The sequence below is a fragment of the Pelodiscus sinensis genome, chromosome 25 (genome assembly GCF_049634645.1).
Source record: "Pelodiscus sinensis isolate JC-2024 chromosome 25, ASM4963464v1, whole genome shotgun sequence".
Classification (NCBI taxonomy): Eukaryota; Metazoa; Chordata; order Testudines; family Trionychidae; genus Pelodiscus; species Pelodiscus sinensis.
In genome coordinates this window covers 271484-293623 of record NC_134735.1, presented here as the reverse complement: position 1 = coordinate 293623, position 22140 = coordinate 271484, and the positions used below count along the sequence as shown (strand labels likewise).

Genomic DNA, 22140 nt, shown 5'->3' with positions numbered 1-22140 from the left:
CTTGCGAGGTTTGTTTACTTTACTCACAGCCACCGCTGTGGAACACAAACCCTCCCCCAACACAGACGCCAAGGAAGACCGAACTAAAAGCCATTTTGAGGAATGATCAATGCTGCTTTCTGCCCACCCCCTTCCCCCGTCCTCAGCAGGGGCCCCAGCCCAAGGAAGTTGCTGCTCACAGGGAGAGAGCAGTTCTGCGGAATGCTGTGAGAACAGCCCTGGACTTTCAACCAAACTATACAAAGAACGAACAGGAGGGCAGGCCCTGCCAGCCAGGAGGCGGAATATTCCACTGCAGGGTCCAACAGAGGTGGTGCAGCTGCCAGGCTGCATTTTTCCCTCCCTGCTAGCCCAGGCCTTGGCCTGGGGAGATGGCAGCTTTAAAAAGACCCAAGGCGGAGAAACAGGCAGACTGTCCCCCCAGTGAGCAGCACTAGTGGCCCCGTAATACCCCTGCCCCATGCAAGCAGCCACAACTGAGTCAAGTGAGGATTATTGCTTTGGGTAGTGCTGGCCCCCTTGGCGCCTGCCTGCAGCTGCACCCCAGCCAAGGGCACCAGGCCTCATGCTTGTCCCTGGGGTGTCCCGTTAGCCTGGGATGAGTCAGTTGCAGGGGAAGGTAGCAATGCTCCCAGTGACCAGCCGGCCCTGTCTCCTCCCCCTCCCCCTCCCCCCACCACAGAGCACACATGGCCAGCCCTAGGACTCCAGAGCAGGGAGGGGGATGGTTCTGTCCCACTCAGAAAGAGCCTCTCATCCTGCTACCCCCCCTCCCCCAGCACAATGGCAGCCCCAATGTGATTTTACCCTGGCCATAGAAAGGCCTTGCCAGCTATGGAGTGGAGGGGGAGGGGCTCAGCTGATGGAACCAGCAACTGCAGGTGGCCTAAGGAACTCAGCCCTTAGCAGAAAAGGGTTCTTCAAACAACATTTACAGCTTGATTGCCAGGCCCCTTAGGGGCTGCTGCAGCTGAGTTGGGGGAGGGAGGAGGAAAGAGGCCCATGGTGCTGGAAGGGGCGGGGTGGGGCAGAGCAGACCGTGGCTCTTCTAAGGCCCTGCAGGCGGCCTGCCAAGGAACTCCAGCCATAGGATGCCACGGTCCACTGGTCCTGTGCCAGCAGGCAGGAGCCAGCCTCCTGAGGGGGACGCCTCACATGGGCAATGCCACCCCTGGCTCACAAGGACACGCGGCCCTGCCCAGCAGCCTCGAGCATGTGGCCAAGTGTGCAGAGCCCTGGGGGTTACTTGCGTGTAGCAGCAACTGCCCCCTCCCCCCCCCCCCCCCCCCCGGGGGCTCACAGACTGGCAGCCCCCTGGGGAGCAGGACAAGGTGCTACAGCAGGTGCCTGAACAAAGGGTCTGATGAGAGCAGCTGAGTGGGCCTGGGCACTAGCAAATGCTGGTGTGAGGCTGAGGCCAGGACCAAGCCTCCTTCCTGCAACTAGCTTGTCCAGAACAAGGGCATCAGCTGGAGCCGCCTTCTGCCCTCCCACCCGACCCACCCTGCTGTGAGAGGAAGGCGCCAGCGCAGCCAGAGACACTGGTGACTGGGCCCGTGCCCCAGGCAGGGCTCATGGGAAACACTGGGGGAGCGGGGGTAAACGGCAGTGATTTGTCTGGGTCCTACAGTGCGGAGATGAGGTGCAGCCATGGGCTGAGATGGCCCCACACAGGCGCCGATTGTGATACAGCAGAAGGAATCCATTGATTATCAGAAACAGCGGAGTGGCTGCCTTCCTGCCTGGGGTGTGCGTGTTGGGGGGTATGGAGAACACAGGCGGATGCTGCCGGGGGGGGGGGCAGAGTTTAAGGTACCATCCCAATGTAACACTCGACAAACGGCTGCCATGAACTGTCCCACCATGGAGACCAAAGGGCTGCACAGCTGCTGCCAGGCCATGTGCGCTGCTCCCCACTGCGGGCTCTTCTAGGCAGCTTTCTGAGGCGCTCACGCCCAGCGGAGTGTGGGCCAGCAGCCCCCTGGAGCCCAGTGGGACTCTCTGCTAATACTGTAACAGGCAAGAGGCCTTGGCAGCCCACCCCCACAGCCCAATGTAATACAGGAAAATCAAGGGGCTTAAAACTCTCCAGGGGAAAGAGCAAGAAATAAGGCCACACTGGACAGTCTCTGCAGTACCTTAAACAGCTCCACACTCAACTCAGGGAGCCCCAGGGAGCAGCACCCCACTGGACTGAGGGTCCCTGGTGCAGAAGAGACAGGCGAGGGTGGGACTGAAGGAAGGGAAAACAGCTGGAGTTGAGGTTGGTTGCCATGGCTTCCGTTTGCAGCTGACAGGAGAAGGGGGAAAGATCAGAGGTGGTGACCCTGTGTCCTTTCCCTGTGACAGTCCCGAGTGGCTCCATTTAAATCCGGGGCAGCAGCTTCTCAATGAATTCCTTCACCGCCATCATCTCCTGCACACAGACCATGCAAGTCGGTCACAGGCACCGCAGAGCAGTGCCCCTCAGGGGTAGGCCAGTAGAGTGCAGGCAGCACCTGGGTCTGGCTTTCCAACAGCCCATTGCAGACAGTGCTGAAGTCGGGTGCTCCAAGCACAAGTCCCCAACCCAAATGAGGGCCGCCAGCCAAACCAGAAGCAGGGGCTGGTGCTCCCCAGGTTCATTCAACTCTAGGCCTCCCCAGGCCCTCAGCTGAGATGCCCTCCTGCCTTCTGAGGCCAGGGAAGATCAGGGCCCAGAGCTCATCGCAAAGGGCACCATGCTCATCCCAGGCTAGTGAGCTGAGGCCACTGCAGCCCAGCCTGCGACGAGCCTGCCCACAGCACAGACCCCAGCCTGCGACGCACCATGAGCCAAGAAGCCCTCTGAGTGCAGCCCAAGGGGGCACTGCATGCTGGGAACGGCAGTCCAGGGTGGACCCAAGCTGCTCCATGGTCGGAGACTCTGGGGTAGCCCGCACGATCAGGCACAGTGCCTCTGCCCCCAGCCCCAGCCCTCTGCGCCTGCTGCTGACTGACCTGCGGGCAGGAGCTGTGCATCACTCCAGGGTAGGTTCTGAACTGAACCTTGCTAGGGGCGACGACAGATTTCAGCTTCTCGGCAGTGAGGGCTCCAAAGCGGACAGGGATCATGGGGTCCATCTCCCCATGACACTGCAGGATGGCGATATCCTTGTTCACACCATTGCTTGCTGCCTGCAGCACAAAGGAGAGGGCTTAGGGTAAGGCAGGGCAGGGCGCCTGGCTGGGGAGCAGACAGCAATCAGTAGTGTCCTGGCTAGGGTCTATCCACATCATCACCCCCAGTACCACCGCCCATTGGGGTGCTTGCTGCTCCGCAATCCACCACCCGCTCCCAAATCTCCTCACAACCCCCTGGCGCCCTGGCAAGAGACATGTAGCGTGCAGGTACCTGAGGGAAGGCCTTGTGCAGCGGGAGCCAGCAGCTGAGAGCCACGATGCCAGCCAGCTGGTGCTGGGAGGTGAGCGCCGTATATAGCGATAGGGCACCGCCCTGGAACACAGCAAGCACAGCACCATGCAGTGGAGACGCTGCTGGAGCTGCCTGGCACAGAGAGAAGAGCCCCCCTCCCAGTGCAAGTCAGGGGCCTACCCCCAGCCTATAATCATATGCACCAACCTCCCGAGAGGCAGGACCAGGGGAAGGCCCCCCCTGCAGAGGAAGCCACGGAGACCACCCAGCTGCCACACTGCACACACACAGCCAGGGAGCCGGAGCCAGGCAATGCTGCCGCTCCCATGGGAGAGCAGGGCTGGACCCGAGTCCCTGGCCCCTGCCCGTACCAATGGCGCTTACCTGCGAGAAGCCCCCGAGGACGATGCGCTTGGCTGGGATGCCGTTCTTGATCTCATGCTCGATAATTGCTTTAACTGGAAGAAGCCAGAGAGAGATGGGTCAGCTCAGGATCTGCACAGGCCACGGCCCTAGGTGTGTTCTCCACAAAGGGTGGATGCCACCGGCACAGGAAGCCTGAGATATGGTCAAGGGGAAAGACAGGCGGAGCAGAGGCAAAGGCAGAAGTGGGGACAGACCGGGCTGGGAGCCAGAGGCCATGAGGAGCTGGGGTGGAACAGGGCTGTAGACAGGGTGAGCCTGAGGCTGAGGAAAGGCCCACAGCCCAACCGGCCACGCCCATCGCTTACTGTTTTCAGCTGCTTTCTTGATTCCAGCTTCGTCCTCAGGCGCGTCTGGACTCAACCCCATCAGATCAAACCTGCGAGGGAACACGAGAGAGCTCAGCCCCTCGCTCAGCCAGTGTCGATGGGGCCAGATACTCTCTCCCATTGGGGTCACCCCAGCTATCCCCCTTCCTACCTTACCCCTCTCCTCCACGAGTGGCTGGAGAGACACCCTGATCCCACCTGCAACTAGCTCAGGATCCCACCCACAGATCCCCCGCCAGCAGTCCCATCGACTGACCAGGAGGGCATGACCATCTTCATGTTGAGGGTTACAGGGATCCTGGGCCTGCAGAGAGAGAGAGAGATTCAAATACAAGAGAAGCAACCTGGGGGGTGGAGTGAGGCTCTATGTCCGATCCTCACCAGGAAAGGCAAGCCTGGACCTATCCCCCCAGGGACCCAGCCAAGAGAGGCTGCCTGGGAAGGGCACATTAGCCAGCAAGCTTCCAGGCAGCAGGAAGTGAAGGAAGCCAGTCATGCCCCCCCTTGTGGAGCATCCTGCCTTCATGGGGCAGAATAGGGTTTAGCTGGATTCCCTTAGAGCGGTGGGGGAGGGGGCGGGGGGTGACCTTTTTTTGATCGGGGTCACTGACTCCAGAAAAATCAGTCAGGGGCCACACAAGAGGAAAAACCCCTCCTGGGCAAGGCCCTCCAAGTGATAATCAGAGAAAAGGGAGGCACCTCACTCATGCAGCTCTGAGCACCAAGGCTCCCCTCGCACGACAGCCCCATGGGAAGGGGGCAAGCTCAGGGCTTCCCCCCAGGGCCACATTAGCTCTTTTGGGGGCCAGGGCTAGTAAACGGTGTGAGGCTCCCCTCGGCTCTGGGGTGGGGCCAAAGATGAGGGGCTAGCGGACTAGGGTGCAGGAGGGGTCTGGGTGTGAGGGGGAGAGGCTGGGTCGCCTACCTGATGCAGCTCCAGTGGGGAGGGGGTACAGGTGGCACTGCACTGACTTGCAGACTCCACCCCCATCAATTCTGGCCAATGGGAACAAAGGGGAGGAGCCTACAAGCCAGCATAGAAGACAAAGCTGCTCTGCGCTGCTGCTCTGGTCCAGAGCAGCTTCCTCCCCACACCAGGCAGAGCCCCTGGGCTGGATGCAGAAGGGTCTTGCCTTGATCCAGCCCATGAGGCTCGGGGTCCCGCCGGTCTAGGTTCCCCATCGCTGCCTTAGAGGATCACTGCCTAGGGGGAGGCATTCGCCTTCACCAGGGAGGGGCAACATTTGCCAGGGTCTCACCCCCTCCACCACCCAATGCAGGTGGCCCTGGGAAATCACCCTGCTGGGGTTGCACAATTGGTTCTCCCTCCCATCCACATGCAGTACCCCCTGCCCGGGCTGGGCTCCTCTCCTGTCGATTCTCCCCATGTGCCTCAGGCTCTCAGCCCCATTAGCACTGGCACGGTTACCCATGACACAGCATCCCTCCTGCAGCAGGCAATGTTGTGCGCGGTTGCCTAGCAGCCCATTCGGGGAGTGGCTCTACCCTTGGCTTTGTTTTGCTGCTGCCGAGTTGGGGAGATGGTGACAAGGCAGCAATTGCTCAGTCCCATCCCGTTGGGGCAGGATGCCCAGGACCGGAGAGTCTCTGCTCACTGGGACTGGTGAGTGCACATCTGTGTTGGCAGCAAAACAGGAGCTGCTGGGGCGTCTGCGCTAGGGCCGCGCAGGGCCTGGCAGGCGCTACTTGCTTTATACTGACCATGGCCTGCTCAGAGAAGGGGCCTCCCTGTGCTTCTGCCTGCTCAATGCTGCCACAGGACAGGGAAGTCAGACCTGGGCAGCAGCATCTCACTCATTACACAGTTCTGCCCGGAAGCCAACTTTCTGCCTCCAAGCAGAGACTGGGGGACAGTCCTTGGAGTTTGGAGGGGATGGGAGCCAGCTGCCTGCAGAGCGAGGGAGATTTTCCTTGACTGTTTTAGAATCCCTTGTTCCTCCTTCCCAAGTGCCCAGCAGAGCAGAGGTTGGCTTAACTGGCTGCCCCCCACCAGAGAGCTGGAGACACAGGCAGTGTTCCCTCTAATTGTTTCCATTCATATGCGGAATAAATGTTGTTATGTGCACTGAGGGATGTGCCGATGCTGCTGCCAATAGAAACACCTGCTACTGAGCGTGGAAGGCTGCGGGCGCTCTGCTCATCAGCTGGGCAACAAGTCTCTCCTGGCCGGCCGCCCAAGCTCTCAGTTTACAGGGACCACTGGACACATGCCTTTCTGGCATGTCACCTCACAAGCACTGGCTCTGCTCCAGTCCTTCCTTCGGCACTGGCCTGTGTGTACTTCGCCCTCGGCCGCATTCACCATCAGGCTTACTCCAGTACAGAGAGCATGTTGCCCTCAAGCGACTGCAGCCTACAGAGGATGGGAGCCGATACCAAATCTCCCTCAGCTCAGGTGGGAGGCCTGTGATTTTCAGCCCAAGGTCCCAGATTCTATTCCTGAGCTTGTCTGCATGCAGCTGCCTGGATCCATCCCACAAGGTATGGTGGGTGTGCGCCCAACTCAGCAGCCCACCCTGCAGTAGCACCCCTGAAAGCTTCACCACTACTGTGGGAAAGACGAGCTCTTGGGGAAAGTCCATAGCAATGATGGGAAGTGGGAGGAGATGATGGGGCAAAGAAGAGGAACAACTTTACAGCCACCAGCACTGCCCTTCTCAGCAGAACAAGGTCTGCGCGAAGGCACCACCCGTCCCAGCCAGCTCAGAGCAGGAAGACTTAGCCCTGCCAGGAGCAGCAGAGTGGGGCAGGCTCCAACTCTAAATCCCATTCAGGGCAGCAACTACCTGGTAAGAAAGCCCCCGCTGCAGCCTTTCAGAATCTCCCTCGCCTGCACTCCCAACAGGGGCAGCGACTCTACTTACGCATGAGGGCAGATGTATTTCACGTATGGGAGTCGGATGGAGGAGAGTGCATCAGCCCAGCTGTGCCTAATGCGAGAAAGGAGACAGACTGTGAGGCCAGGTACCTCCCGTATACTAGTACCCCACCCATCACAGCCACGTCACTGCCACAGAGCCAGACTTGGGTACCAAGGCTTCCTCTAAGCTGTGCGGCCAGGCTGCTACCTAATAAGCCCCATGCAGCTGGGGGAGACATGAGCTCCTCCTGCCTCAGCAGCAGGGCCAGATTAAAAAAGGGGCGTTAGGGGCTGCACCCCAAGGCTCAGGGCTAATGGGGGGCTGCCCCTCAGCCCAGGACTGCAGTCCATAAAGCCCTTGAGTTCTGAGCCAGCCCTTCCTGCTGGGGGAGATCTCCAGTGCACTGCAGTTCCTTTCCCCCGGCTGGAGTTACATCATTGTGAGCACTGGGAAGCTGTCCCCATAGGCAAGTGCGGGTTAGTACAGAGCCACCTATTCCCTCCCTCCACACACTGAACAGGAGCTGCCCTAGGTAAGTGCCCCGCAGCCCAAACCCCTGCCCTAGCTCTGAGTCCCTGCCACCATGCAAGCTTGACTGAGCCTGCTCCCACACTCCAAACCCCTTGACCTCAGCCTGGAGTCCCCTCCTGCACCCCAAACACTTTAAGCCCAGCCCCATCCCAGAGCCCACACCTCCAGCCAGAGCCCTCATCCCCCAACCTTGAATCCCCTCCAATGTTCCCTTTTTCCATCCATGAGTGGAATAAATGTGAACTGTGCACCAAGGCATGTGCAGATGTGCACCATCAATTAGAAATACTCGCTGGCGGCTGTGGGCGCTCTGCTAATCAGCTGGGCAGCATTTGCATCTCTCCTGGGTGGCTGCCCAAGAGCTCAGCTTACAGGGAACACTGATCCCCTCCCACACTTGAAACTCCTCAGGCCCACCCCCACCACAGACTATCCATGTGGAGATTGAATTTTGTTATGCACACCAATGTGGAGGGGATGTGTGGCACATCCCACTCCGTGTCATACGCCATCTCCATATGGTGCATATAACAAAAGCCATTCTGCACATTGACATAAAAAACTGCTCAGTACCCTGGCTGCCCTCGGGGCGGGGCACGGATCCCCATCCATTCTGCTCTGCGCACTGGCAATAGGTTTTGAAGAGTCTGGCCATGCCATCAATCCCTCTGCCTGAGCATCATGACCCTCAACTCTGTCAGCACAAAGCCAAGCAGCAGAGAGCCCTAGAGCACACCTGCCATGCAGTGTAACACTAGTGGTATGGGAGGGGTAGAAGCTCTGCATATGCAGCAGTCTTCAGTAACCTTAAGTCCTCTTCACATGATAAACAATAAAGCACTTGCCTATCTAGGCACAGAATTTACTCCTGCCCCCACAGGGTAATGTAAAATGAGATTATACTTTACTAGGCTTCAAAAAAAAGCTCCTGACAGGAGAGCTGACTGCTGTGAGAACGCTGGAAACCATCCATAGGAAAGCTAAAGCCAGGCAGCTGTTGGCCAGAGATCCCCACAGTCAGGTCACGGGATCACATCGCAGAAAAATCAAGGCACCAGTGAACTAGCTAAGCTCTTATCATCCCTTCCCCATCTGGGGACAAGCAATTCCACGCCCCAGCCAAACAAGCAAGGAAGCAATCTCCATACACTTAAATAACATAAATCCAACAGGCTTATCAGCCTTATCTCTGCTCTGTGCTGCCCCCAAACACTGCACTTTTCAAATCCCATGGACTGCAGGAGTATCACTTTATAGCCAGACAAGAGCCCGTGCTCCAGAAATACTCACCCTGTGTCTCCGAGCCCATGTAAAAAAATGACCTGTTAAGGAGAAAACAAAGGTGTTAGCCAGAGGTGGGGAGGCAGGTCTGGGATAGAAAAAGCAGCCATGCCGGGCACTGAGTGGGGCCATTGTCACAAACAAAAGGACATGCAACACTCCAACCAGAAATGACTCAAGCTAATCACATGGCTCTGCCGACAGAATGATGCACTCAGTCGGGACAGGCACCTGATTCATGGACACCGGCTCTAGCAAGCCATGACGGCTGGGCTGATGCTCCCCAACAATTTACCATCTCCTTCAGGAGGGCAGAAATCTCAGCACTTGGGATTTTTAAAGCCAGACAGCCCTGCAGCAATGCGTGTGGCTTGGCCCCCCAGAGACAGGTCTATTCCTCCAATTCCATAGCAAGACCAAACTGAAACTGCTGACTTTGGGACAGCAAGAGAGCTCTCTTTAATGGCAGCCAGCAAGGGCGAAGGGTTTGCCTTGGAACTTGGCATGGGAGGTTGAGAAGGCACAAATGGGAGTTAAGAACCCAGCTCCAATAGGAATGTTAGATATCGTGTAATTGAATAATCACGTAACCTCATGACATCTTAGCGGTTACTTGACTATTCAATAGTCCCTGGAGGTGGGGCCAGCAGCCAATGCGCTCCCAGCCCCACTTCCGGGGAGCCCCGTTACCCTGCACTGCTCCCCCTCTGGATCAGAAGCAGAAGCGTGGGGTGGCAGGCAGAGCTGGTCCATGCTCCCTGCATGGACTGGCTGCCTGCTGCCCCATGTTGCTGCCTTGATACAGAGGCACTAGGGCAGGGTGGCAGCAGCCCGTCTGTGGGGGGGTCCGAGCTTCCTAAACACAGAGGCTGCTCCATGGGATGCAGAGCAGCCTGTGTCTGTGGAGATCGAACCCCCCATGGCAGTGTTTCCCAATTGGTGCTCCGGGGAACCCTGGGGTTCCACGGAGCAAACCTAGGGGTTCCGCGAGGAGCCGGCGCTCCCCCGCCCCCTCTGAAAAAGAGAGAGAGAGCTGGCTAGCCAGCAGAGGCGTGGGCGGTGAGTTGTGTGGGCTCGTGGTGCTCATGCTCCAACAATATTTGGAGCTGGAGCAGGTCCTGACCCTCCCCCTCCGCGTGTCCTCCCACTCTGGCCCCAGAGCGTCTCTCCCCTGTCCCGGTCCCATCCCTGCCATGCGCAACCTTCACTGAGCTCCCCCTTGCGGGCTGCTGCTGCCCTGCACAGCGTGCTCAAACCAGTGGGTGGGGAGACACCCGGACGTGACGTAACATCACGGCCCGGGATTTTAAACCTGCTGGGCGCTGTGTTGCGCCACATGGCTGAGTTGTGAGTTCGGAGTCTGGGGACAGAGCACAGACTCCGGCCCCGCACAGTGGAAGGCAGAAGGTACAGGAGAGGGAGGGAAGGGGCTTGTGCAGAGGGAAAGGGGAAGGGCTGGGAGAGGAAGGTGCTTGTGCAGAGGCGGAGGGGAAGGGGAAGGCACCAAAGGGACAGAGGTGGAGAAGAGACATATGCCAGGGGGCCAAGTGCAGACAATGAGGAAAAAGGCAGGAGGGGGGGGTGTCAGTGGGAGGGGGACAGGGTGATGCTGGGAGAGGACAGAGTAAGGGCATTGGGAGCTAGATGGGTGAGGGGAGGTGCTGGGAGAAGGCTTGAAAGAAGGGGTGGGCATGAGGAAGGCCGGGATAGAGCAAGTCATGTGAGGGCACAGGGGCATGAGGGGAATGGTGGCAGAGGGTGGTGAGGGGGTGGGCATCAGGGAAAAAGGGGGCGGGGCAGTGAGGGAAGGGGGAGGCACCAGGAGGGTGCAGGTGCCAGGGGATTCTGGGGTGAAGCAGAAGGGCAGACACCTGCAGGGGAGGGACCAGCACCAGAGGAGAGAGGCAGGGCGGGTGTGGAGAGGGAAGTGTTAGGAGAGGGGATGAGGAGGGGTAGCTCACATGATCAGTGTGGGGCTACTGGAGGAGTGGACACAGGGAGGAGAGAAGGGCTGGTGGAGGGGGGGTAGGTTGCAGGAGGGCTGAGGACAGTAAGAAGAGCAGGAGTCAGGACAGCAAAGGAGGGTGAGGAGTGGGGGGGCAGGAGGCACCAGGGGAGCTGATGGAGCAAGGGGAGGAGACATGGCAGCAGAGGGAAAAGGTAGAGGTTTAAAAATATTTATTAATAACTTGGGTGGCACATCCAAACAAGCCACATGAACTCAATACTGGTGCACAACACAAATTCATTTTGCTCATGTGAGGAAACTCTTAGGCTTTGTCTACACTGGTTGTTTCTTGCGCAAGAACATCTTGTGCAAGAGTTCTTGTGCAAAAACACATCCACACTGCCATGTGCAAGCTGTGCTTTTGCACAAGAGCATCTATGGCAGTGTGGAAGCTTTCTTGCCCAAGAAAGTGCCGATGGCCATTTTAGCCATAGGGCTTTCTTGCGCAAGAAATTCATGTTGCCTTTCCACACTGGCCTCTTCTACAAGAATAGTTGCACAAAAGGGCTTCTTCCTGAGCGGGAGCATCGTAGTTCTTGCGCAAGAAGCCCTGATTTCATACATGAGACCAACAGTGTATTTGCGCAAGAACACACGGCCAGTGTAGACAGGCAGCAAATTTTTGCACAAGAGCGGCCGCTTTGGCGCAAGATCGTGCCAGTGTAGACACAGCCAAGGGGAGGGAGGAAGGCAGGGGCAGGGAATCAGCACTGGCTCAGCATGTCTACATGGTTTGGGGGAAGGTGCAGGGAAACTGAGCTCAGCTGAGTTGCAGAGTGGGGAGGTCTGGGGAGCTGGGCTGGGCTGGGCTGGGGAGTGTGTGTGTGGAGCTCAGAGCTCAGTTTGGCTGCAGGAGGAGGGAGGTGCCGGGAACTGGGGCTAGACTCAAGGGGAGGGAGGGGCAGGGAATCGGCTCTTGGCTCAGCAGTTTTGCGGGGCTTGGAGGAAGTGCAGGGAAACGGGGCTCAGCTGTGCTGTGGGGGAGGCATGCAGGGAACCAGTGCAGGGCTCAGCTGTGCTGTGGGGGAGGCATGCAGGGAACCAGTGCAGGGCTCAGCTGGGCTGTGGGGGAGGCTTGCAGGGAACCAGTGCAGGGCTCAGCTGGGCTGTGGGGGAGGCTTGCAGGGAACCAGTGCAGGGCTCAGCTGGGCTGAGGTGGATGGGGGAGGGCATACAGAACAGACGGGCAGCTCAGCTGTGCTGTGGGGGAGGCATGCAGGGAACCAGTGCAGGGCTCAGCTGGGCTGTGGGGGAGGCTTGCAGGGAACCAGTGCAGGGCTCAGCTGGGCTGTGGGGGAGGCTTGCAGGGAACCAGTGCAGGGCTCAGCTGGGCTGAGGTGGATGGGGGAGGGCATACAGAACAGACAGGCAGCTCAGCTGGGCTGTGGGAGATGCTTGCAGGGAACCAGTGCAGGGCTCAGCTGGGCTGAGGTGGATGGGGGAGGGCATACAGAACAGACGGGTAGCTCAGCTGGGCTGCAGGGAACTGGTGCTGCACTCCCTTGGATTGTGAGGGATGGTTTTGGGGGAGATGCAGGGAACCAGCAGGGGTGGGCAGCTCAGTTTGGTTGCAGGAGATAGAGGTGCAAAGAAGCCTAGTGGGGATGGGGGAAGGGGGGGGGGGACCAGGAGTCCTGAAATTACCTCCCCTGGACCAAAAATTCCTCATCTGGGACCAGTCAGGTCCAGAGGGTGCCAGATCAGGGAGGTCCAACTCCTACCCAAGTCCCCTCCTTGCACCCTCCCTCGTAGCCAGACACCCTACCCCCAATTTGCTCCTGCTCTCTCCCCCGGGCCAAACACCCTACAGCCAGCCTGCTTCTGCACCCTACCTACCACCCAGACCTTGTCCCCTTCCGCCCCCCACCTCCTTCCCAGATCCTGCACCCCATCCCTATCCCACTCCTTGGCAACCCTGCCATCCACCCTCGCACCGCCCTGGCCCCAGCACCGTGCCTCACACCCCAAGACTCAGCACCACCCTGGCCCTGGCCCCAGCACCCTGCCATCCATGCTAGCACCCAGCAGCACCCTGTTCCTTTTCCCAGCACCCTGCCAGTCACCCTAGTGCCCAGTAGGACCATGTCCCTGAACCCAGCACCCTGCCACCTGCCTGCCCCAGCACCTTGCCCTAGCACCCTGCCACCTGAGCCAGCATCCTTCCACCCAGCAGCACCCTCTGCCCAGCCCCAGCACCCACTAGCACTCTGTCCCCTACCCCACCAGCACATCTGGGACCACATTAGTGAGGCTTGGGGGTTTTTGTTTTGTTTTTTGCATCTCACTTGTGTGGCCCCAACTGACTTTTCTGTGGGTCAGTGACCTTTGACTCAAAACAGGTTCCTCACCCCTCTCGCATATAAAGACAATGCTAAACCTTTTGAGTTTGACATAATATTTTATTTAAAAATGAAGCCAGGCCAACAAGACCCCAATTGGGACCAGACCCCCATTTCACTGTAGCATCATAACACTCCTGCACCACCTGACCCCAAATCTGAGCCTATCATACACTGGAACCCCTGTCCTGAGCCTCTTACATCCCCACACTCCTGCACCCCCACATCCTCAATCTTCTGCCACAACTCTCCTGCCCCATCCACACATCACAAATCTGTGTCCTGAGCCCATCATATTCGCAAACTCCTTGCCCTGAGTCCCTCACATATCCAGTCCAAACTCCTGCACCCTCACATCCACAAGCCCTGGCTTGCTCAGCACCCCAACTTTTCACCTGAACCCAACACTCTCCAGCCTAGAGCCCCCTCCCTGAGTCAACAGCCCCTTCTCCTGCATCCAAATTCCCTCCCAGAGCTTGTACTTCTCACCCCTTCCCACCCCCAAATCCCTCATTCCCATCTCACTCCTCACTCTCACTAGGTTGAGACAGGTATAAGGGCTAGGGATAGCAAGTGATGGAGAGGAGGGGAACAGAGCAGATGAGGCCTCACGGAAGGGAGGTGGGTGGGGGGGTCTCGGGGAAGGAATGTGATTTTCATGAATAGGTGGGTCCCTCTCTCTTTTTTTTTCTTTGCTTGACAAACCTAGGGGTTCCTTGAAATTCTGAAAAGCTGAAAAGGGTTCCTCGGCCAAATAAAATTGGGAAACACTGCCCCATGGACTGAGGCTGCTTCGTGGCAGCCTCCCCTCTCCACACACTACCGAGCTAGTGCTGGGGGGGAACTGGCTTTTAAGCCAACCCCCCCTAGGACTAGCTCCAGCCTGCCCCCTTCACACTACTGCCTCTCTATCAGAGGCAGCAGCAGAGGGGGCGGGTGGATCCGATGCTTGTGGGGAGCCTGTTTAAAGCCAGCTAGCTACGTGTTCCCAGCGAGCACAAGAGAGCACACTGGTTTGGGGCAGGTCCTATGCAAACAGCAGCATAAGTTTTTCATTTCAAGAGATGGAGACACCTTGAACCTTACAGAGGCTGCCCCTCTGAGCTCACTATTTCAAGATGAGCCTAAGCTAGAGGGCTACTGTCCCTCCTTTGCATTTAATATCAACAGCGAGAAAGAAAAAAAGCCAGTTAATTTCCTGATCAACCCAGGCTACAGCAGAGCCCATCCTTACCGCTGCAGTCTCCCGTTCTGCCCCTGAAACAGTCACCGCATCAGCAAGGAGGGGGACAGACATATTGTTACCACACATACACTGAAAGGGACTCCAACAGCTGGCACCTGTGGGGAAGAGAGAAAAATCAAGCTGTAAATCCCAGCTCCAGTCTGAGCAGCTGGCAGTTTGTTTCAGACGAGGCTGATACTGACAGATGAGCATCCCAGCTCAAAGCCAGCTAAGCACAGTGGTGCCGAGAAGCTGCTGCCATCTGATGGCTGGCTGCTGAGGCCTGGGTGGAACAGGAGTGGAAGAGCTCAATTCACTTCGGAGTAGCCATGGTACCAACACTATTCTCTTTCCCTACGGCTGCTCCCTTCAGGACAGGGCTGTGAGGGACATTGTGGGACACAAGAGAAGCTTGTACCGCACCTGCCTGGACTAACTGGGATCTGGTCTCCAGAGCTCTCCACTGCGCAGCTTTCACAAGAAATGAACATGCAGAAAAAAGGAAGTGAACTTTGCAATCACCTTTCCGATAAACCCTGCGTACGTGCCCTCGCAGAGAGAAATGTCATGCACGCTGGTCGCATAGTGACTAACATGCTCCAGCCTCAGTAGTCAGATTACTTATGGGTCTCCAAGCTCACCTCTAGTGGCATAATCAAACCAATTCCAGGTTTAGACTGACCTGACTGGACAACTCATAATGCATCACACCGTGGTTGCTAAGAAAGGGTGATATGGAGTCAAACTCCAGGCTCAGGAAAGGCAAGAGAGCTCAATAGAGATCCGAACAGGTAACTGGTGACCTGGTAAGCATCATTTTTACCAGGTGATGCTTATTGGGTAATAGTTAACCAGGGCCCGGGAACAGACCCCTGCCTGCAGTCCTCCATGGGCCAGAGGCAGCTACAACTAGTCCCCTGCCTAGGACCCCATTTAACCGGTAAAGTGGTATTTTGCATCCCTAGCTCATAATACCTAGTTTCAAAGTGCCTGCCTCCTCGTACAGAGGGGAATGCACATAAAAACATAAGATAAAGTGCAAAGCTGGGAAGCAGCAAACAGCACTTCTGAATTAAGGTTTTTGGAGTTGGGGGAGTGTTAGAAGTGAGGGCAGGAAACAGGTCCCAGACTTCATCATCTCTAGTCCCTCTTGAGGACCTCTCACTGATAAGTGCAACCTTAATAATCCCCTCTGACGATCACTGCCTGGCACCTTGTGGCACGGGTTCGTCTCCCCATTTCTGCCTGGAGCAAGGCTCTGTGCAGCATCCTCTAAAGGGCCTTGAGAGGCTCTCCAGGGAGGAGGCCTCTGGGAGAAGCATCTGATCATATTTCATTGCAACAGAAAATCCGATCATCAGCTCAACTCTGGCTGCGCGGGTGTCAGAAATCAGTGAGCATTCTCTACCTTGGCAGCTGATTAGGCCACTAAAATTGACCCTTTCCATTGCACCTTAAGGTCATGGTCATTGATCTCACAGGGAACAATGCAGGAGTCGAGGGCCAGTTCGGGCTCCACGTGCCTCTGTGGCTGTCACGGAAGCCATGAGGACTACAAGGCACAACAGGCAAGGGCTCCAAAGCAGGCTCTGCCTGCTGCTCTCAGCTTTTCCAGCAGACCAGTGACACACATTTTGCTATGCTAATAAACCAGGCAGCCCTTTGTTACAGAGTTACGCCCACAGACCCAGCTGGATAGAAAACAAGTAACATCTCTCTGCTGGCATTACAGCTACATCACCTTCAAAATCTTTGCATCTGTTAATAGCCACCATCAGGCTAACACCATTTGCACTTTTAACCTTACTAAGCAGGCTCACTGCTTGCAGAAGGTGCCAGCTATTGAAAATCCCAGCCATCCATATTGTGTGCAGCATGGACACAGGACACTTCCTCATATTGTTCCACCAGCATCTCTTAGCTACAGCCTGGAGAGAGTCATGGCCCTTTCTGCTGACACTGTCCAGATGGGTGCCATTCAGAGCCAACTGTGCCAGTGATTTTGAGAATGCAGAAATTAGGGACGTGAAAGGTTAACCTGTAAGCAACCCCCTTAACAAGTGTCTGGTTAACTGGTGGGGGCTGGTGCAGCTCCCTGCCTGCTGCGGGTAGACAGGACTGGCCTTACCATGAGGCAAACTGAGGCAGCCGCCAGACGGTGGGGGGTGAAACTAGCACCCAGAGTATAGAAAATTGTGTCTGCTGCTGGTGCATATGGGGGTGTCTTTTGAGGACTCCATCTCAGGTGATAAAATGTTGTGGGCCGGCCCTGCGGATAGAGTGTTGCTCCAGTTTCATGGGGCCTGCTGCAGGCGGAGGGGCGCTCCAGGCTGGCCAGAGCAGTTCCTGTCTGCAGCGGGGGGACCATTCCAGTCTGGCCACAATGGGGGCAGCTCCCACACCTCTCTCTTTTTAACTGCTTAACTGGTTAAACCTTGTGTTTAACCAGTTAACCAATTCAACAGGATTTCATATCCCAAGCTGAAACCCGTTCCAGGAGAACTAAGCCAAGATCAACCAAACTCGTTTCGTTTTGCAGACCAGTGAACAGTTAGGCTTCCAGACTCTAATCGAATAATGAAAGAACGAGCTCATCAGATGTGGCACCTTAAGCCCAAATGCCACATAAGCAGTGACAGAGACTGAACCCATGCGTTACTGCATTTCCCATGCTCAGAGAAACAAGTGGGGAGGAACTGTCCAGAAAGGTGGATGACAACACAGCAGAGCCAAGTCTGTCTCCCCAGTATAGCCTAATGGTCCCCGTCCAGAGAGCAGTCACTAGTTGAGTACATTAGAGGATGTGAGGCACTTAGGTACTATGGAAATGGGGGCCTTATAGGAACCTAGGATGGATGCTTATGTAACGTCAACAGTGGTAATCAAACCTAGGACTTCTGGAGTGTAGAACATAAGCCCCTACTGCACGAGCTAACAGCCAGCTGGCTGCAGAGCAGACTGATTCTCTCTGGAAGTGGTCTCAGAGTCACTACATGGGACAGTGTACCACACCCAGAAGGTATGCAGGTTACCTACTTCCCCAACCTAACAAAGCACATCCTGAGCCTTCCCAGTTGAGCCCCCACTTGTAAAGCTGACAGACCACAGTGGCTGGCAGGAGGGATTGAACCTGAAACCCTTAGGCGCTAAAGCCATGTGCTTCTACAGCATGAGCTAATAGGCTCTCAGGTAAGGCTGTAGAGCTGACTTCATTCTCCCTTGCCTGTGGTCTCAGTACCTCTGGGTTACACATGGATCAGTTAAAATATACTCCCTAGATTGGCTAAGAACTCCACCCCATTCCTCCCTACTCTGCTCTCACAGGCAGTGAGGAGCTAACAGATGGGCATGGTAGTTTAGAGACACACCCATTATATTCAGCCACCTCTGAGCTGGGAACCTTGAGGAAGCACTCTTCTAAAATTTTCAAAACTCTATGGCTTCAGTTGGGTCACAAATGTCAGAAAAATAGCCCATTGCCCCCAACATTCTGACCGATGAGTTAGTGCGGAGGCAGCCATACAAACAAGAAGTTAAGGCACCCCCAAATGTGTTTTATGCAAAACAAGAACAAGTAAATTAACGAAAATGTAAAATGGGACCTTGTCAAGATTAGAGAAATTTCAATGAATACGGCTCTTTGTTTAAATTTGAACAGACCCTTGGAATAGCCATCACTCAGCCATTGTGATATTATGCTCTGACATGAGACCCGAGAGACAGCGGGACTAGAAATGAAAGGAGAAGCTGACCAGTCTATTTTCAAAGTTCAACTTGGGGGTAAATGGCAGGGGGGAAATAGTATAAACGCTGAAAAGGTTGTAAATAGTTTTTATTTTCCTTTCTAAAAGCATCACGTTTTATTAGTAACAAAGATAACAAATATGTTAATTGTTATCATTTAGGGTACGTCTAGACTATGTGCCTCTGTCGCCACAGGCATGTAGATTAGGCTACCAGACATAGGAAAATGAAGCAGCGATTTAAATAATCGCCGCTTCATTTAAATTTACATGGCTGCCGCGCTGATGTGGATAGTCTGGACGCGTGGGTGTCGACATCAAAGGTATTTGTCGACCACCCAGGTAAACCTCATCCCAGGAGGCATACCTGGGTGGTCGACAAATACCTTTGATGTCGACACCCGTGCGTCCAGACTATCGCGCTGAGCCGACAAACAGCTGATTAGCTGTTTGTCGGCTCAGCGCGGCAGCCATGTAAATTTAAATGAAGCGGCGATTATTTAAATCGCTGCTTCATTTTCCTATGTCTGGTAGCCTAATCTACATGCCTCTGGCGACAGAGGCACGTAGTCTAGACGTACCCTTAGAGAGCTGCACACTTCATTGCTCATCTAGGCCAAACTCTGTGTGTTAGTTAAGTGGGGTGGGGACCATGAGATGGGGGTTGCCAGAACAAAGGGAGAGGGGCCCAGGGAGGAAAACTGTCTAGAGCTGGGACTGAAGTGCCTGGTGAGAGCAGGAAATGGACAGAGTTCAGGGATGAGGGGCCAGTCTCTGGGCAGCTGAATGGGTGCACAGCTCATCTTATACTACCAGTGAAATGTAACTTGCTGTCTGTCATGTGTGCAGGAAGCAACAGAGGGCACCAGTGAGTCTGCCCTGCCTTCAGCACCAAAGGGGCAGTCTGCAAATCAGGCTTTTCCAGCTCTCTGATCCTTACCAAAATTGATACCTAGACCATTCCCTGAAACGTTGGAATTGAGCAGGTATGTTTTTCGGAAGTAGATGCAGTCAGAGAAATGCCTCTGAGTGTAGAGTTTTGATTCACTCAACTAATTAAGCAAAAGCAGCATTCTTAGTCGCCACATAAAACAAAAAGATAAGATTGTCAGAGCCTACCCTTTAAAAAACTATGGACCAAATTCATCCTTCATGTAACTCTAGGGGTGCATCTAGACTGGCCGCTTGAATTTGCGCAAGAGCACTGATGTTCTAAAGTAAGAATTCAGTGCTTCTTGTGCAAATACTTTGATGCTCCCGCTCAGGGATAAGCCCACTTGCGCAAGAGGGCCAGTGTAGACAGGCACCTTAATTTTTTGCGCTAGAAAGCCTGATGGCTAAAATGGCCACCGGAGCTTTCTTGCGCAAAAGCGAGTCTATACTGGGCACGGATGCTTTTTCGCAAAAGCACTTTTTGCGCAAAAGCATCCGTGCCAATCTAGACGCTCTTTTGCAGAAATACTTTTAACAGAAAAACTTTTCCGTTACAAGTATTTCTGCAAAATCATGCCAGTCTAGACGCAGCCTAGGAGAATTACATCTGGGGAGAATTTGGCCCCAGAACTTTTAAACTTACTTTCTCCTTAATAGAATTTGGCCAGGAAAGGTTCACTCAGACCTTGTGGCAACAACCTGCACCAGGTCTTACTTTATCCAAAGCAATTCAGTCCTCTTTAGCTAATCCAATCCTTTCTACTGAACAATAAAAATAATCACTAATGCTCATGCCCATCTATAGATCCACTGAATGTGCTCTTTTTAGCATAGCACAGGCATCCCACCTTACAGAACATGCTGCCTGAAGTGCCATCTCAGAAACACAGACAAAATGTTCCTCACAATGTACCTTGCTCTGCAGCACCTTTCCATAACCTGAGAAAGCAAGGGATTAAACCCAGATCATCTGAAGAAGTGGGCTGTGCCCACGAAAGCTCATGATACCTTCTACATGTTTTGTTAGTCTATAAAGTGCTACCAGACTCTTTATTGGTTTTTAAGTTTATCCTGTACTAACTTGGCTACACCCTGAAACTTCTAATAAATGGTTAGTCACGCTACAAGTTTCCCTCAGGCAGCTCTGCCAATGCACCCTAGGCATCTCCCATTCCAGTCTTGGGCCTCTTCAAAGCACTCTGCCAGTACACCTCTGTCATGACCTGCAATACTAGCCAACATCACCACTTATTAATCACTTCTCTTACTTTTCATCCCTGCTGATGCATCTCAAACCTCACCTGGACCATCCCCCTCAAATCCTCTCTCTGATCCTCTTGAACAGTCAGCCAATTGCAGCAAAAGTGCAGGGATTCTTGTGACGTACTCAGCTGCAGACTATGGACTGTGAAAGAGACTTTGGCCTAAATGTTCTGTACAGGTGGCCTAATAACATATTGCACTGCACAGGCCCCAGTATGGATATCCTGCCAGCACTGGTTTATTACTGTCACATCCCCTAGCTAAAACCCAAAAAAGTGCTTCACGCATGGATAATCTATAATACAGCTCCCGTTCAGCGGATTCCCTACACCTCCTTAAGAGTCTCCTAGCTATTTCCCCCTCATCTCTCTCTTGATCTCCTAATCAATACCAGACTCCTTTTTGCCTCCTTCCCTAGACTGAGCACTTGAAGTACAAGAGAGCCTCCTTAGCCATCTAGATCAGTGTTTCTGAAAGTGTACCACAGAAACACTTTCAGAAACACTTTAACTGGCCTCCCCGGTTTGTTTATGTACCGGCGCCACAGCCACAGAGCCTCACGGCTCCGTTTCGTCCTTTGCAGCCAAGGGGAGCCATGGGAAGTGGTAGCCTGGCCCATGCCGCTTCCCACAGCTCCTCTTGGCTGCAAAGGATGAAATGGAGCCAATAGGAGCCGTGAGGTTCCGTGGCCGTGGCACTGGTATATAAACAGACTGGGGAGGCCAGTTAAAGCGTTTCTGCGGTACACTTTCAGAAACACTGATCTAGAGCAATTGTATCCCTCCTCTCCAATCTCATCCAGACACACATTTCGCTCTCTCTTCTGCCTTGCCTCCTCATTGAGTACTGGGTGATGACCAACACTCGTGGTATCATGTATGGTGCTTGCTATGGTTTGGATGCTTCTCTGAATTGTCTCCAGCAATGTCTGTGCACTGACCCACCCGATTCCCTCCTGTAGCTGAAGTAGTAACATGCTTACACTATCTTCTCTCCATGGATATTATCTCCATAGCATATCGCTACACTTACCTTATCTTGAGGCACCATGTGCTCCCCTCGCTCACAGGCAAACACAATACCTCCCTAGATCATACACAGTCCATTGAACTGCCCTCTATTGATCTCCAGGAGCACAACACCCCACAGAGCTTGAACCCCCCAACCCTGTGCTCCCCAGACAAACGCCCAACATCCAAGAACCCACCGCAGCGCCCTTCTCCCGCCTTCCCAGCGAGGGAGCCACCCCCCCGCCGGGGCAGATGCTGGGGTTGTCTGGCCACACCCTGGGCGGGGGCCTCTCCAGCAGCTCATCCCACCCACGGCCCCGCCCCGCCCCCTCAGCCGCGCAGCTGAACGGCACCAGGGGCTTTTCCGCCCCCCATAGGGCAGCCTCCCGCTACACGCTATAGCCCCTCCCCCACAGTAAGCCGTTCCCCTCCCCCCGACCCGTCCCGCTCCGCACCTCTCTCGCGCTCCCCGGCTCCCACACTCTCCTGCCTCCCCCGACCGGAACTTCCGCCGGCCCGGGTCAGTAACCCGGAAGTGACGGCAGGCATGTCACTGAACCCCGGAAGCGGGGCGCAGGGGGCGCCATCTTGGTCCTTCGGCGTGGGGCGGGAAGTCCCCCCCCGCGGGGCGGCCACGAGCGAAGGAAGCGGGGCCTGGAGCCCGAACCTCGCGCACCGGCCCCGGCCCCGGCCCGCCCGCAGCCACCGGGCCCCTGCGTGGAGCCGCCTTCCCCGCCCCGCGCACGGGCTCGGCCCCCCCTGCCGGCGAGGGAAGGGAG

The 22140-nt window shown here is 55.4% G+C and overlaps 1 protein-coding gene across 3 annotated transcripts; it reads right to left on the bottom strand.

Annotated features, from left to right (window-relative positions):
• Window position 1: 1 nt before the first annotated feature.
• Window positions 2-22099, bottom strand: LYPLA2 (lysophospholipase 2). Of its 3 annotated transcripts, none has more exons than XM_075909123.1 (10): window positions 21817-22099; window positions 14422-14528; window positions 8850-8881; window positions 7032-7097; window positions 4403-4450; window positions 4126-4196; window positions 3779-3852; window positions 3374-3475; window positions 2980-3156; window positions 2-2416 (listed from the first exon to the last, which is right to left on the bottom strand). In XM_075909123.1, the coding sequence occupies exons 1-10, from the start codon at window positions 21908-21910 to the stop codon at window positions 2366-2368; spliced, it is 822 nt and encodes a 273-aa protein (XP_075765238.1). In that variant the 5' UTR covers window positions 21911-22099; the 3' UTR covers window positions 2-2365. The 3 variants fall into 3 exon arrangements, with proteins under 3 accessions (XP_075765238.1, XP_006130552.1, XP_075765239.1); XM_006130490.4 differs by lacking the exon at window positions 21817-22099 and adding an exon at window positions 21384-21511; XM_075909124.1 differs by lacking the exon at window positions 21817-22099 and adding an exon at window positions 14836-14858.
• Between the last annotated feature and the right edge of the window lie 41 nt (window positions 22100-22140).

Excerpts from the sequence above, each read along its gene's own strand:
- LYPLA2 (XM_075909123.1), bottom strand. The coding sequence starts at position 21,910 with ATGCCTGCCGTCACTTCCGGGTTACTGACCCGGGCCGGCGGAAGTTCC. Across the intron at positions 4,451-7,031 it reads AAATACATCTGCCCTCATGC|GCCCAGGATCCCTGTAACCC; the intron begins GTAAGTAGAGTC and ends CTCTCTCTGCAG. Across the intron at positions 4,197-4,402 it reads AAGATGGTCATGCCCTCCTG|GTTTGATCTGATGGGGTTGA; the intron begins GTCAGTCGATGG and ends GTTCCCTCGCAG.